The 12985-nt window shown below is 46.7% G+C and overlaps 1 protein-coding gene across 2 annotated transcripts in view; it reads left to right on the forward strand.

Annotated features, from left to right (window-relative positions):
- The window catches only part of TDP1 (tyrosyl-DNA phosphodiesterase 1), a 79675-nt gene that overhangs the window by 4994 nt on the left and 61696 nt on the right, over positions 1–12985 (forward strand). For both annotated transcript variants that reach the window (XM_077267702.1, XM_077267695.1), the window contains exons 2-6: positions 1241–1743; positions 2460–2503; positions 2815–2870; positions 3008–3104; positions 3453–3487. In XM_077267702.1, coding sequence (XP_077123817.1) covers positions 1241–1743; positions 2460–2503; positions 2815–2870; positions 3008–3104; positions 3453–3487 — 735 coding nt within the window. The remainder of the gene's footprint in view (positions 1–1240; positions 1744–2459; positions 2504–2814; positions 2871–3007; positions 3105–3452; positions 3488–12985) is intronic.

Consider the following 12985-nt stretch of genomic DNA (forward strand, 5'->3'; position numbering starts at 1 on the left):
GTGAGGTTTTACTTTGCCCGGTGCCCTTCCGTTCCCATCCCCCGCCCGGTTCTCATGATAAATAAGTGATTGCTCTGCCCGCGGTGATAAGTGGCTGCCGCGGTGCTGGGAACGCTTCTTGCCGGAGTCTCAGGTATAATGATCGGCGTTGTCTGGACTCGAGGCTACTCTCATTCTCCAGCCCCGGATTTGTGCGGCTCGTCAGCAGATGGCGGAGACAGAACTCAACACTCAATGTTCTTACGCTTCTGACGCCTGGGACCTGGAAGAAGCCAAGTGGGATTGATTTCCTCATCAGCGGTGGAAAATATCGGCAGAAACAGATGTTGTTTATTAATAATGTCAGTCTGTAGCCGTGTACATGGCGTTAATAATGCAACGCCTCCGCTACCTGCCCCAAACGCCACTGTGATTGATGCAGCTGCTGTTTCAGGATTATTTGCCTGCTTAAGTAAAAAAAATAAATAAATAAATAAAAAATCACTTTGCCAATTTCTCTTGTGCCAAACCAAGGTAATCATTGTGCAAGTAGTAACGCCACTACATTCACAATACCATCTTGAGACTTCAGTTTCTTGTCACTGGCTGGCCCTAGCTTAAATCTCCAGATAATCCTCTTTTAACCTTTTAAAGGGAATGTCCACACAGTTATTCTTCTTCTTGTAAAAGAAGGCCCAGAATGCTTTAAAAAAAAAAAAATCATGCACCGATCACCCCGATCCTCTACTAATGCGGGCTGGCCCTCCTGCCAGCCTCCACGCTTCATCTTCTGGCACAATGGTCATGTGATCCACTACAGCCTATCAATAGTGCATTGATCACCCCTGCAGCCAGTGATTAGCTGCAGTGGTCACATGCCCGTTCAGCCAGAAGAGGAAGCAAGGAGTCAGGCACTCTAGGAAAAGGAACGGCACAGGATCCGTAAGTATATAGTCAGTTAAGAACTTCTTTTATTGGCTCTTTGGTTCTGGATTGATGGGGGTGAGTGGCCAAGTGCTGCCTGAAAGATTCACTATAATTTACCTCAGAAAGTGTCCTAAATGATAGCACAAATTTACTTGGCTCAGACTCTGGCATGCTCCTGCTAATTACTATAATGTGCTGCATTTTAAAAAGGGGGCTTTTCTATAGTACTGGTGTCTGAAATGACAATCTATTGTGTTAGAAGGTGAACGAGCTCTTTAAGAACGGAACCCATATCTTGCATATTCAGTCCATAAATTATTTTCTCATTTTACAGGAGTGCGGCTTCCCAACAGAGTAGTCATGGCAAGTGGACTTTATCCAGCAGTGAAGATGAGTCTGAGGATCTGGGGACGTCTTCTACTTCAGCACCAAAGGTGAAAGCCAGAGCCAGTCCCCAACCTCAGTTCCCCTGCTCGGACGCCAGGAAGGAATCCTACAAGAGGAAGTCCAATCCTCTAAAGTTCGAGGAGATCTCTGGTAAGGAACCATCACCAGCTAAGAAGCCAAAAGTGGACAGAGAGGATGCAGGTTGGCGTCTGTCGAGCAGCGAGGACGAGTCAAAGCCGGAAAAGACTGTAAAGTCAGAGAGAGATGGGGCTTCTTATAGCAAGCAGGCGCCAAAGCTGCAGGAGGAAAGTGTCCATGACAAATATAGGACCCCTAGTGATGGTCGGGACCCCTGGGACGTCTTGAAGGCTGGCGAGCCTTTCCGCTTTTATTTGACCAAAGTCACAGGAATAAAGCCAAAATACAACACGGGAGCGCTCCACATTAAAGGTGAGTTACTGCCCCATATATCAACTCCCTGCCTTAAAGGGCCTGCCAGAATTATGCTGACACCCTGGGTCCAACTTGCTTGGGGTGATACTGGCGCCCTGGGTCCTCTTTGCTGGGGTGATGCCGGCGCCCTGGCTTCTCTCTGCCGGAATGATGCTGGCGCTCTGGGTACTCCTTGCTATGGTGATGCCGGCACCATGGGTCCTCTCTGTGCCAGGATGATGACGTTTCCCTGGTCCTCCTTGCTGGGGTGATGCTGGTGCCCTAGATCCTCTCTCTGTCAGGATGATGCCTGCGCTCTGGGTCCTCCTTGCTGGGGTGATGCCGACGCCCAGGGTCCTCTCTGCCAGGATGATGCCGGTGCCCTGAGTCTCTGCCAGGATGATGCCGGTGCCCTGGGTCCTCTCTCTGCCGGGATGATGCCAGCGCCCTGGGTCCTCTCTGCCAGGATGATGCCGGTGCCCTGAGTCTCTGCCAGGATGATGCCGGCGCCCCGGGTCCTCTCTCAGCCGGAATGATGCCGGCGCCCCTGGTACTCTCTCTGCCGGGATCATGCCGCCACCCTGGGTCCTCTCTCTGCCAGGATGATGTTGGAGCCTGGCACCTTCCCCAGGCTCCCTTCCTTGAGTGCATGGTGTGTGTCCATGTTATACGTTTGAAGGTATGTTCTGCCTCCGCCATGATTTTATACTTCAGTCATCTTTCTGTATTATCAGATATCCTGTCTCCGCTCTTTGGGACTCTGGTGTCTTCAGTACAGGTGAGTCCCTATTATAGCCGGGCAGGTATACAGAGGAGCAGGGTATATCTGTTATATCAGGGTGGAATACACTGATATTACCGATGCAGAGTTCTTATACCTGGCCTTAATATTCTGTCTTTCTTCCATTTCACACTCTTCCTGGTATTACATGTGCTCTTTGTCAGTTTCCTGCTGCAGCTCCATCCCCCTCCTCCCTGCCACGTACTTGCTGTAATTCTGCTGACGTGTTTTGGGGACAGTTTCAATGATGATATGTCATACACACACCGCTGTGGTCTTCACTTTAATTCTACCTTTTATTTTGCAAGTTTAACTACTGTATTGATGTGCCCTGGCTGGTGACGCAATATCCAAAGGAATTTCGGTGAGCCCTTCATGTTATCTATTTGTTGTGGACATTTTAAAAATGACTAAAGTATTATCTGTTTCTAGTCTCTGACAGCAAGCAGTGTGGGCTCAGACATTTAGTTTTCACCTTGGTCTCGTCTATCGTATCGACAGGAATAAACCATTGCTGATTGTCCATGGTGAGAAGCGGGAATCCAAAGCTCGTCTGCATGAAGATGCTCATCCCTACGAGAATGTCCGGCTCTGCCAGGTATCTGCTCTGTGATTACACATATATTGCTTTGTTGAAATGTCTGGGCAGGCGGTGAGGGCTCAGGTATATTTGTCCTCATCATCGCCTGGGCCGTCAGTGACAGGAGACAGAGACTGAGATTCTCCCGTGTGACCACTAGAGGGCGCTGCACTGTCACTATTACTGAACGCTATGCACGTCCCCTCTCTTCTCCGGAGCCGGGTCACCGCTGCGAATCCACAGGCAGAAGTTCGTTTTACATACGTCGGCGTCCCAGAATATCTGATCCGCCAGCTTCTTTCTAAGGTTTCGAGGTTAATTTCATTTTTTTTTTCTGTAAATTTACTAATGTTGTTCCTTTCATAGGCCCGGCTGGATATGGCGTTTGGGACTCACCACACGTAAGTGATGCACACACATGTAGAGTGCCCCTGTAACAACATGTACCGCTATATGGCGTCACCTCGTGGCCGCACAAAATTGAGATTCCAGACTCTGGAAGTTTGGAGCTTGCTGGGTGTGATGGTTCTACATCCAGTAGTACGTACCGTATTTTTCGCTTTGTAAGACGCTCCGGATTATAAGACGCACCCCAAATTTTGAGTTGAAAAATAGGAAAAAACTTTTTTTAATAAATTGGTGGGGCGTCTTATAATCCATGCGTCTTATTACTTACCAGGGGTTGTGGCTGCGGTGGATCAGGGTCCCAGGGTCGTTGCTGGAGGCAGGAGTGGAGCATTGCTGCAGGCTGGGATGAGGGGGTCTGCAGGGGGGCTCCTGTGCTGCAGGGGGGCTCCTGTGCTACAGGCGGGCTCCTGTGCTGCAGGCTGGGATGAGGGGGTCTGCAGGGGGGCTCCGGTGCTGCAGGGCTGTCTCTGGTGCTGCGGGGGCCTCTGGCGACATTTTGTGAAAGACCAGAGCCCCCCAGCAGTTCGTCCATGCGTTCCTGTATGACTGACTCCGGGAAAATGGCCGCCGGAATCTCGAGAGATGAGATCTCAGCGCTGAAATCTCATCTCTCGAGATTCCGGCGGCCATTTTCCCGGAGTCAATCATACAGGAACGCATGGACGAACTGCCGGGGGGCTCTGGTCTTTCACAAAATGTTGCCAGAGCCCCCCGCAGCATCGGAGCCTCCAGCATCACCCGGGGCGACAGCGGTGGCGGCGGACACCCCCTCATCCCAGCCTGTAACGGTAAGCGGTATATCTGCTTTGTAAGACGCACCCCCATTTCCCCACCAAATTTGGGGGAAATAAAGTGCGTCTTACAAAGCGGAAAATACGGTAAGTTAATTTTTAGAAAGCGCTTCCAACGGGTGTTCTCGGCCCCTGGAGATACAGTTGAAACCAGAGGTTTCCATACACTATATAAGCAGACACATCTGCAGGTTTTTCTCAATATCTGACATGAAATCAGAATAAACTTTTCCCATTTTAGGTCAATTAGGATTACCATAATTATTAATATTTTCCAAATGCCAGACTAATGAGAGAGAGAATGTTTTAAAGGGAACCTGTCACCCCCCCCCCCCCCTTGCGTTTTTAAGTAAAAGCCACCTTCTGCAGCGCTAAGGCTGCGTGTCCACGTTCAGGACGGCCGGCGGTATCGCCGGAGCGGCGAAGCCCCGCCCCCTTCTGGGACGCGATGATGCCGCATGTGTTAACTGTACACATCCGGGATCATCGCACCCCTTCCATAGGGTCCTGTGTTATGCCTTGCGGGGACGCTGCGTCCCCGCAAGGTGAACGGACATGCTGCGATCTGAAAAGATGCGCAGCATGTCCGGAGTCGCAGGGCCGCCGCGTGCGGGTTTCCACGCATAGTGGACACGGGATTTCAAAAAATCCCCTCCACTATGCTGGAACATCTGGACGCTGCGTGTTTGACGCTGCAGCTCTGCGCAGCGTCAAACAAGCAGCGTTTACTGACCGTGGACACACACCCTAAGGCTGCATTTTGTTAAGGTGGCTCTTTTTTTTGCTCCCTACTAACGCTGAAATATTAAGTTTTATAATTTTCGTGCCATACCTGTATTCTCTCCGCCATGTCTTTTTCTCTGGACTCAACCGCCTCCCAGTCAGCTCCTCAGTGCGCCGGGCGCCGCCTCCTCTGTTTGTATGCACGTACCTGGCGTCTGCGCTGTGCTCGCTTATTTTTCTGTCATGCGCCTTGTAAAAATTTTGTATCCCCGGTCTTAGCATCATGGACATGAAATTACTTGTTTTAAAAGGTAATTTCAAATCTCAGAAAGATGGAAGAATCTGTGAGTATAAACTCATGAGGACCTTTGACACACTCAGTGCAGGAATGAATGTTTCACATGGATTTATGTCTTTTTACGTCAATTAACCCCTTCACCCCCAAGGGTGGTTTGCACGTTATTGACCGGGCCAATTTTTACAATTCTGAGCACTGTCCCTTTATGAGGTTATAACTCTGGAACGCTTCAACGGATCTTGGCGATTCTGACAATGTTTTCTCGTGACATATTGTACTTCATGATAGTGGTAAAATTTCTTTGATATAACTTGCGTTTATTTGTGAAAAAAACGAATATTTGGCGAAAATTTTGAAAATTTCGCAATTTTCCAACTTTGAATTTTTATGCCCTTAAATCACAGACATATGTCACACAAAATACTTAAGAAGTAACATTTCTCACATGTCTACTTTACATCAGCACAATTTTGGAACCAACATTTTTTTTTGTGACGGAGTTATAAGGGTTAAAAGTTGACCAGCAATTTCTCATTTTTACAACACCATTTTTTTTTAGTGACCACATCTCATTTGAAGTCATTTTGAGGGGTCTATATGATAGAAAATACCCAAGTGTGACACCATTCTAAAAACTGCACCCTTCAAGGTACTCAAAACCACTTTCAAGACGTTTATTAACCCTTTAGGTGTTTCACAGGAATTTTTGGAATGTTTAAATAAAAATGAACATTTAACTTTTTTTCACACAAAATTTATTTCAGCTCCAATTTGTTTTATTTTACCAAGGGTAACAGGAGAAAATAGACCCCAAAGTTCGTTGTACAATTTGTCCTGAGTACGCTGATACCCCATATGTGGGTGTAAACCATTGTTTGGGCGCAGGGCAGAGCTCGGAAGGGAAGGAGCGCCATTTGACTTTTCAATGCAAAATTGACTGGAATTGAGATGGGACGCCATGTTGCATTTGGAGAGCCCCTGATGTGCCTAAACATTGAAACCCCCCCACAAGTGACACCATTTTGGAAAGTAGACCCCTTAAGGAACTTATCTAGATGTGTGTTGAGCACTTTGACCCAACAAGTGCTTCACAGAAGTTTATAATGCAGAGCCGTAAAAGTAAAAAATCATATTTTTTCACAAAAATGATCTTTTCGCCCCCATTTTTTTATTTCCCCAAGGGTAAGAGAAGAAATTGGACCACAAAAGTTGTTGTGCAATTTGTCCTGAGTACGACGATACCCCATATGTGGGGGTAAACCACTGTTTGGGCGCATAGCAGAGCTCGGAAGGGAAGGAGCGCTATTTTACTTTTCAATGCAAAATTGACTGGAATTAAGATGGGATGCCATGTTGCGTTTGGAGAGCCCCTGATGTGCCTAAACATTAAAAAACCCCACAAGTGACACCATTTTGGACAGTAGACCCCCTAAGGAATTTATCTAGATGTGTTTTGAGAGCTTTGAACCCCCAAGTGTTTCACTACAGTTTATAACGCAGAGTCGTGAAAATAAAAATTCTTTTTTTTTTCACAAAAATGATTTTTTAGCCCCCAGTTTTGTATTTTCACAAGGGTATCAGGATAAATTGGACCCCAAAAGTTGTTGTCCAATTTGTCCTGAGTACGCTGATACCCCATATGTTGGGGTAAACCCCTGTTTGGGCACACGGGAGAGCTCTGAAGGGAAGGAGCACTGTTTTCCTTTTTCAACGCAGAATTGGCTGGAATTCAGATCGGATGCCATGTCCCGTTTGGAGAGCCCCTGATGTGCCTAAACAGTGGAAACCCCCCAATTATAACTGAAACCCTAATCCAAACACACCCCTTACCCTAATCCCAACAGTAACCCTAACCACTCCTCTAACCCAGACACACCCAACCCTATTCCCAACCGTAAATGTAATCCAAACCCTAACCCAATCTTTAGCCCCAACCCTAACTGTAGCCCCAACCCTAACCCTAACCCTAGCCCCAACCCTAGCCCTATCACTAGCCGTAACACTAGCCCTAACCCTAGCCCCAACTCTAGCCCTAACCCTAGCCCCTAACTTTAGCCCCAACCCTAGCCCCAACCCTTGCCCTAACCCTAGCCCTAACTCTAGTCCTAACTCTAGCCCTAACCCTAACCCTAATGGGAAAATGGAAATAAATACATTTTTTTATTTTTTTATTTTTCCCAAACTAAGGGGGTGATGAAGGGGGGTTTGGTTTACTTTTATATCGGGTTTTTTTAGCGGATTTTTATGATTGGCAGCCGTCACACACTGAAAGACGCTTTTCATTGCAAAAAATATTTTTTGCGTTACCACATTTTGAGAGCTGTAATTTTTCCATATTTGAGTCCACAGAGTCATGTGAGATCTTGTTTTTTGCGGGACGAGTTGACGTTTTTATTGGTAACATTTTTGGACACGTGGCATTTTTTGATCGCTTTTTATTCCGATTTTTGTGAGGCAGAGTGATCAAAAACCAGCTATTCATGAATTTCTTTTGGGGGAGGCGTTTATACCGTTCCGCGTTTGGTAAAATTGATAAAGCAGTTTTATTCGTCAAGTCAGTACGATTACAGCGATATCTCATTTATATCATTTTTTTTTATGTTTTGGCGCTTTTATACGATAAAAACTATTTTATAGAAAAAATAATTATTTTGGTATCGCTTTATTCTCAGGACTATAACTTTTTTATTTTTTTGCTGATGATGCTGTATTGCGGCTCGTTTTTTGTGGGACAAGATGACGTTTTCAGCGGTACCATGGTTATTTATATGCGTCTTTTTGATCGCGTATTATTCCACTTTTTGTTCGGCGGTATGATAATAAAGCGTTGTTTTTTGCCTCTTTTTTTTTTTTTTTTTTTTTTCTTACGGTGTTTACTGAAGGGGTTAACTAGTGGGGCAGTATTATAGGTTGGGTCGTTACGGACGCGGCGATACTAAATATGTGTACTTTTATTGTTTTTTTTTATTTTATTTAGCTAAAGAAATGTATTTATGGGAATAATATATATATTTTTTTTTATTTAGGATTTTTTTTTTTTTTTTACACACATGTGGGGAATTTTTTTTTAACTTCTTTACTTTGTCCCAGGGGGGGACATTACAGATCATTGATCTGACAGTGTGCACAGCACTCTGTCAGATCGACGATCTGCTGTGCAGGGCTGCAGGCTTACCAAGTGTCTGCTCTGAGCAGACACTCGGTAAGCCACCTCCCTCCCTGCAGGACCCGGATGCCGCGGCCATCTTGGATCCGGGACCTGCGGCGAAGAGGGAGGTAGGAGACCCTTGGAGCAACGCGATCACATCGCGTTGCTCCGGGGGTCTCAGGGAAGCCCGCAGGGAGCCCCCTCCCTGCGCGATGCTTCCCTATACCGCCGGTACACCGCGATCATGTTTGATCGCGGTGTGCCGGGGGCGGTCCGTGACCGCTCCTGGCACATAGTGCCGGATGTCAGCTGCGATAGGCAGCTGACACCCGGCCGCGATCGGCCGCGCTCCCCCCGTGAGCGCGGCTGATCGCGTATGACGTACTATCCCGTCGGTGGTCATACGGGCCCACCCCCCTCGACGGGATAGTACGTCTGATGTCAGGAAGGGGTTAAGGAATTTGCTCTTCAGACCTTTTGGGGTCATCACAACATAGAACCAGACCCATTTAGAGGATCATAAAAGATTAAAGAAGTTGTCCACTACAATAAAAAATTTTTTTTCATAAATCTTAAAAATTATGTGCCACTGAAAACATCCACTTTGTTTATTTTAGCAATATTACCTTTTATCATGCTGTAGCAGCACATCTTCAGTGCTGGATCCAGCTCTCATGGAGTTAATCGACAACTTCCTTTCTCCTAAATTATTGTGCTCTAATACTACAAGTTCCATGATGCATTGCACAGGCCACTAAGCCCGAACCTACCACACCCACTCCACAACACACCCAAACCCCTCCGTCCTCTAGCTTCAAAAAGATTTGTGATGTCATTTCTGTCCAACCTCCTCTTTCACATTTGTCCAACCCACACTCCATTACACACAGATAGATAGATGGATAACAGATAGATAATAGAAAGATAGATAGATACATACAGCATATCTATATATCTATGTCTATTTCCATATCCATGTTTCTAAACCCCTTTCACCCCTGGAGCTTTTTTTCCTTTATCCCCTTCTTTGCAGAGCCATAATTTTTCCGTCAATATGGCCATGTGAGGGCTTGTCTTTTGCGGGACAAGTTCTACTTTTGAACGACACCATTGGTTTTAGCATGTCGTGTAACAGAAAATGTGAAAAAAATTCAAAGTGCGATGAAATTGCAAAAAAAGTGCAATCCCACACTTGTTTCTTGCTTGGCTTTTTTGCTAGGGTCACTAAATGCTAAGGCTGTGCACACGTTGCGGATTTGATTGCAGATCCGCAGGGTTTTTTGCTGCACAGAATTGCATGAAATCCGCAGTGTAGTGCACAACCAATGTAAGTCTATGGGAGCTGCAGACTTGTTGTGCACATGAAAAAGCCGCACCAAAACGCAGCTTTTTTTTTCCCGCAGCATGTCACTTCTTTTGTGCCGAACTGCAGCGTTTCTGCACCCTTAGGCCGGGATCACACACAGCGAGATACGGGCGAGTCTTGCAGGTTAAAACCAAGCTCTGGCACCGGCACTCCACAGCGAGCGTGTAGCCGCATAGCAATACATGGAGCTGCACGCTCCGCTCCACAGTGCCGGTGCCAGAGCTTGTTTTTAACCTGTGAGACTCGGCCATATCTCGCTGTAGTGTGACTCCGGCCTTAGACTTTCATTGAGTCGGGCACATCCGCAGCAAAACCGCAGATTTAAAATAGATCTACAGTTTTGCTGCGGACGTGGGTCCGAGAAACGCAGTTTGGGAGGAGGGAAGTGTGTGCGCGGTGACTGTGTGCGTGTATGTGGGTGCGGGCGGGGTCTGCGGGACTGTTCGGGTGTGTGCGGGACTGTGCGGGACTGTTCGGGTGTGTGCGGGACTGTTCGGGTGTGTGCGGGACTGTTCGGGTGTGTGCGGGACTGTTCGGGTGTGTGCGGGACTGTTCGGGTGTGTGCGGGACTGTTCGGGTGTTTTTCCGGGCCTGTTCGGGTGTGTGCGGGCCTGTTCGGGTGTGTGCGGGCCTGTTCGGGTGTGTGCGGGCCTGTTCGGGTGTGTGCGGGCCTGTTCGGGTGTGTGCTGGACTGTTCGGGTGTGTGTGCAGGCATCATCCAATGGGACTACAAGTACGAAGCATCCAATCTGCAGCTAATTCGGATGTAAGGCTACTTTCACACTTCCGTCGGTACGGGGCCGTCGCAAACAGTCGGCCCGACGTACCGACGGACGTTGTGCTAAATTTAGCACAATGTGAGCATCGGATGCAGTTTTATAACGCATCCGCTGCCCATTGTGATGAGCGGGGAGGAGGGGGCAGAGTTCCGGCCACGCATGCACGGTCGGAAATGGCGGACACGTCGCACAAAAAAAGTTACATTGAACTTTTTTTGTGCGTCGCGTCCACCAAAACACGACGGATCCGTCGCACGACGGATGTGACATGTGCCCATTTGTCGCGATCCATCGCTAATACAAGTCTATGGGCAAAAAACGCATCCTGCAAGCACATTTGCAGGATCCATTTTTTGCCCATAGCGACGGAGGGCAAAAGACGGAAGTGTGAAAGTAGCCTAATCCGGACAGTGGACACGCACCCTACACTGTCCATACATCTATCAATAGATATATCTATCCAGATATATCTATAGATAGATATATGAATAGATAGATGTATGCATCTATAGATCTATCCATAGGTAGATCTGTCTATCCATTTCATCTATCATCTATCTGTGTGTAATTGAGTGTGGGTTGGACAAATGTAAAAAAGGTGGTTGGACAATAATGACATCACAAATCTTTTTTATTTTTTGTTCAATAATATATCTTTATTTAGCTTTCAAAAACGCATACAAAAGCCACGCAAAAACCGCACCAAAAAAAAATAAAAAATGCATCAAAACCGTGCACTCAAAACTGCTTCAAAAACGCATAAAAAACCGCACCAAAAACTGCAGTAAAACCCGCACCAAATACTGCATCGAAAAGGCATTTAAACTGCACCAAAAACTGCATCAAAACCGCACCAAAAACTGCATCAAAACTGCACCAAAAACTGCATCAAAACTGTATGAAAGCCACACTAAAAACTGCACCAAAAACGCAAAAAACTGCATCAAAACTGCATCAAAACCGCACTAAAAACTGCATCAAAACTGCAGTAAAAACTGCATAAAAAAGCATAAAAAGCCTGAATCAAAACCACGCACCGAAAACCGCACCAAGAACTGCATCAAATCTGCACAAAAAAGGCATCAAAAACGCAGCTGCGTTTTCTGCAAGGAGATGCAGATTTTGTGCAGAAAATTCTGCACCCAAATCTACAACGTGTGCACACAGCATAAAACTGACCTACCATTATGATTCTCCAGGTCATTACGAGTTCATAGACACCAAATACATCTAGGTTATTTTTTATCTAAGTGGTGAAAAAAAATTCCAAACTTTGCTAAAAAGAAATAAAATAATTGCGCCATTTTCCGATACGCGTAGCGTCTATATTTTCAGAGATATCGGGTCGGGTGAGGGCTAATTTTTTGCGCGCCGAGCTGACGTTTTTAATGATACCACTTTTGTGCAGATAGTTTCTTTTGATCGCCCATTATTGCATTTTAATGCAATGTCGCTGCGACCAAAAAAGCATAATTTTGGCTGTTGATTTATTTTTCTCGCTACGCCGTTTAGCGATCATGTAAAAAAAATTTGTTGTATTGAAAACAGCTGACATGTTGTGGCTTTGAAGTGGGCTCACCGCCGAAGCCCACCTCAAAGCGGGGGATACTGCCAGCTTACGTACTATTCCGTCAGCTGGCAGAAAGGGGTTAATGAACAATGTTTCAGTTAAAAAAAAAAAAAAAAATGAAAAAAAAAAAAAAAATGGCGTGGGCTCCCGCGCAATTTTCTGCGCCAGAGGGGGAAAGGCAACGGCCGGGGGCCAATATTTGTAGCCTGGGAAGGGGGTAATACCCATGGCCCTTCTCTAGGCTATGAATATCAGCCCGCAGCTGTCTGCGTAGCCTTTACTGGCTATTAAAATAGGGGGACCCCAAAAAAAAAAAATGACATGGGGTCCCCCTATATTTTATGGCCAGAAAGGCTACGCAGACAACTGCGGGCTGATATTCATAGTCTAGAGAGGGGCCATGGATATTGACCCCCCCCCCGGCTACAAATACCAGTCCGCAGCCGCCCCAGAAATGGTGCAATGTGAATAAATCATAAGTCACTGCGGGGCTGGGACTGCATATGAGGAAAGACGGACAGCGCTCACTGCGCCTGCACCAGGCAGGGGATAAGAGCGCAGGCGCCGGCTACTTTTGAAAACAGCGGTGAGGAGGAGGCGGCGCCAAGAAGATGTGAGTGACAGCTGTGTGCTGTCTGAAGCAGGGGGGAAACGCCGGCCCACTTGACTGAGAAGCAGGTATTTCAGACAAATTATAAAACTGATTATTTCTCAAGTTACAGCACCCAGAACTAAAAGAGCCACCTTGTCAGAATGCAGCATTACTGCTGCACAAGGTGGCTCTCTTAGTTTGAAACGACTGGGGGGGGGGAGGGG

Source organism: Ranitomeya variabilis, chromosome 1, assembly GCF_051348905.1.
Source record: "Ranitomeya variabilis isolate aRanVar5 chromosome 1, aRanVar5.hap1, whole genome shotgun sequence".
Taxonomy (NCBI): Eukaryota; Metazoa; Chordata; class Amphibia; order Anura; family Dendrobatidae; genus Ranitomeya; species Ranitomeya variabilis.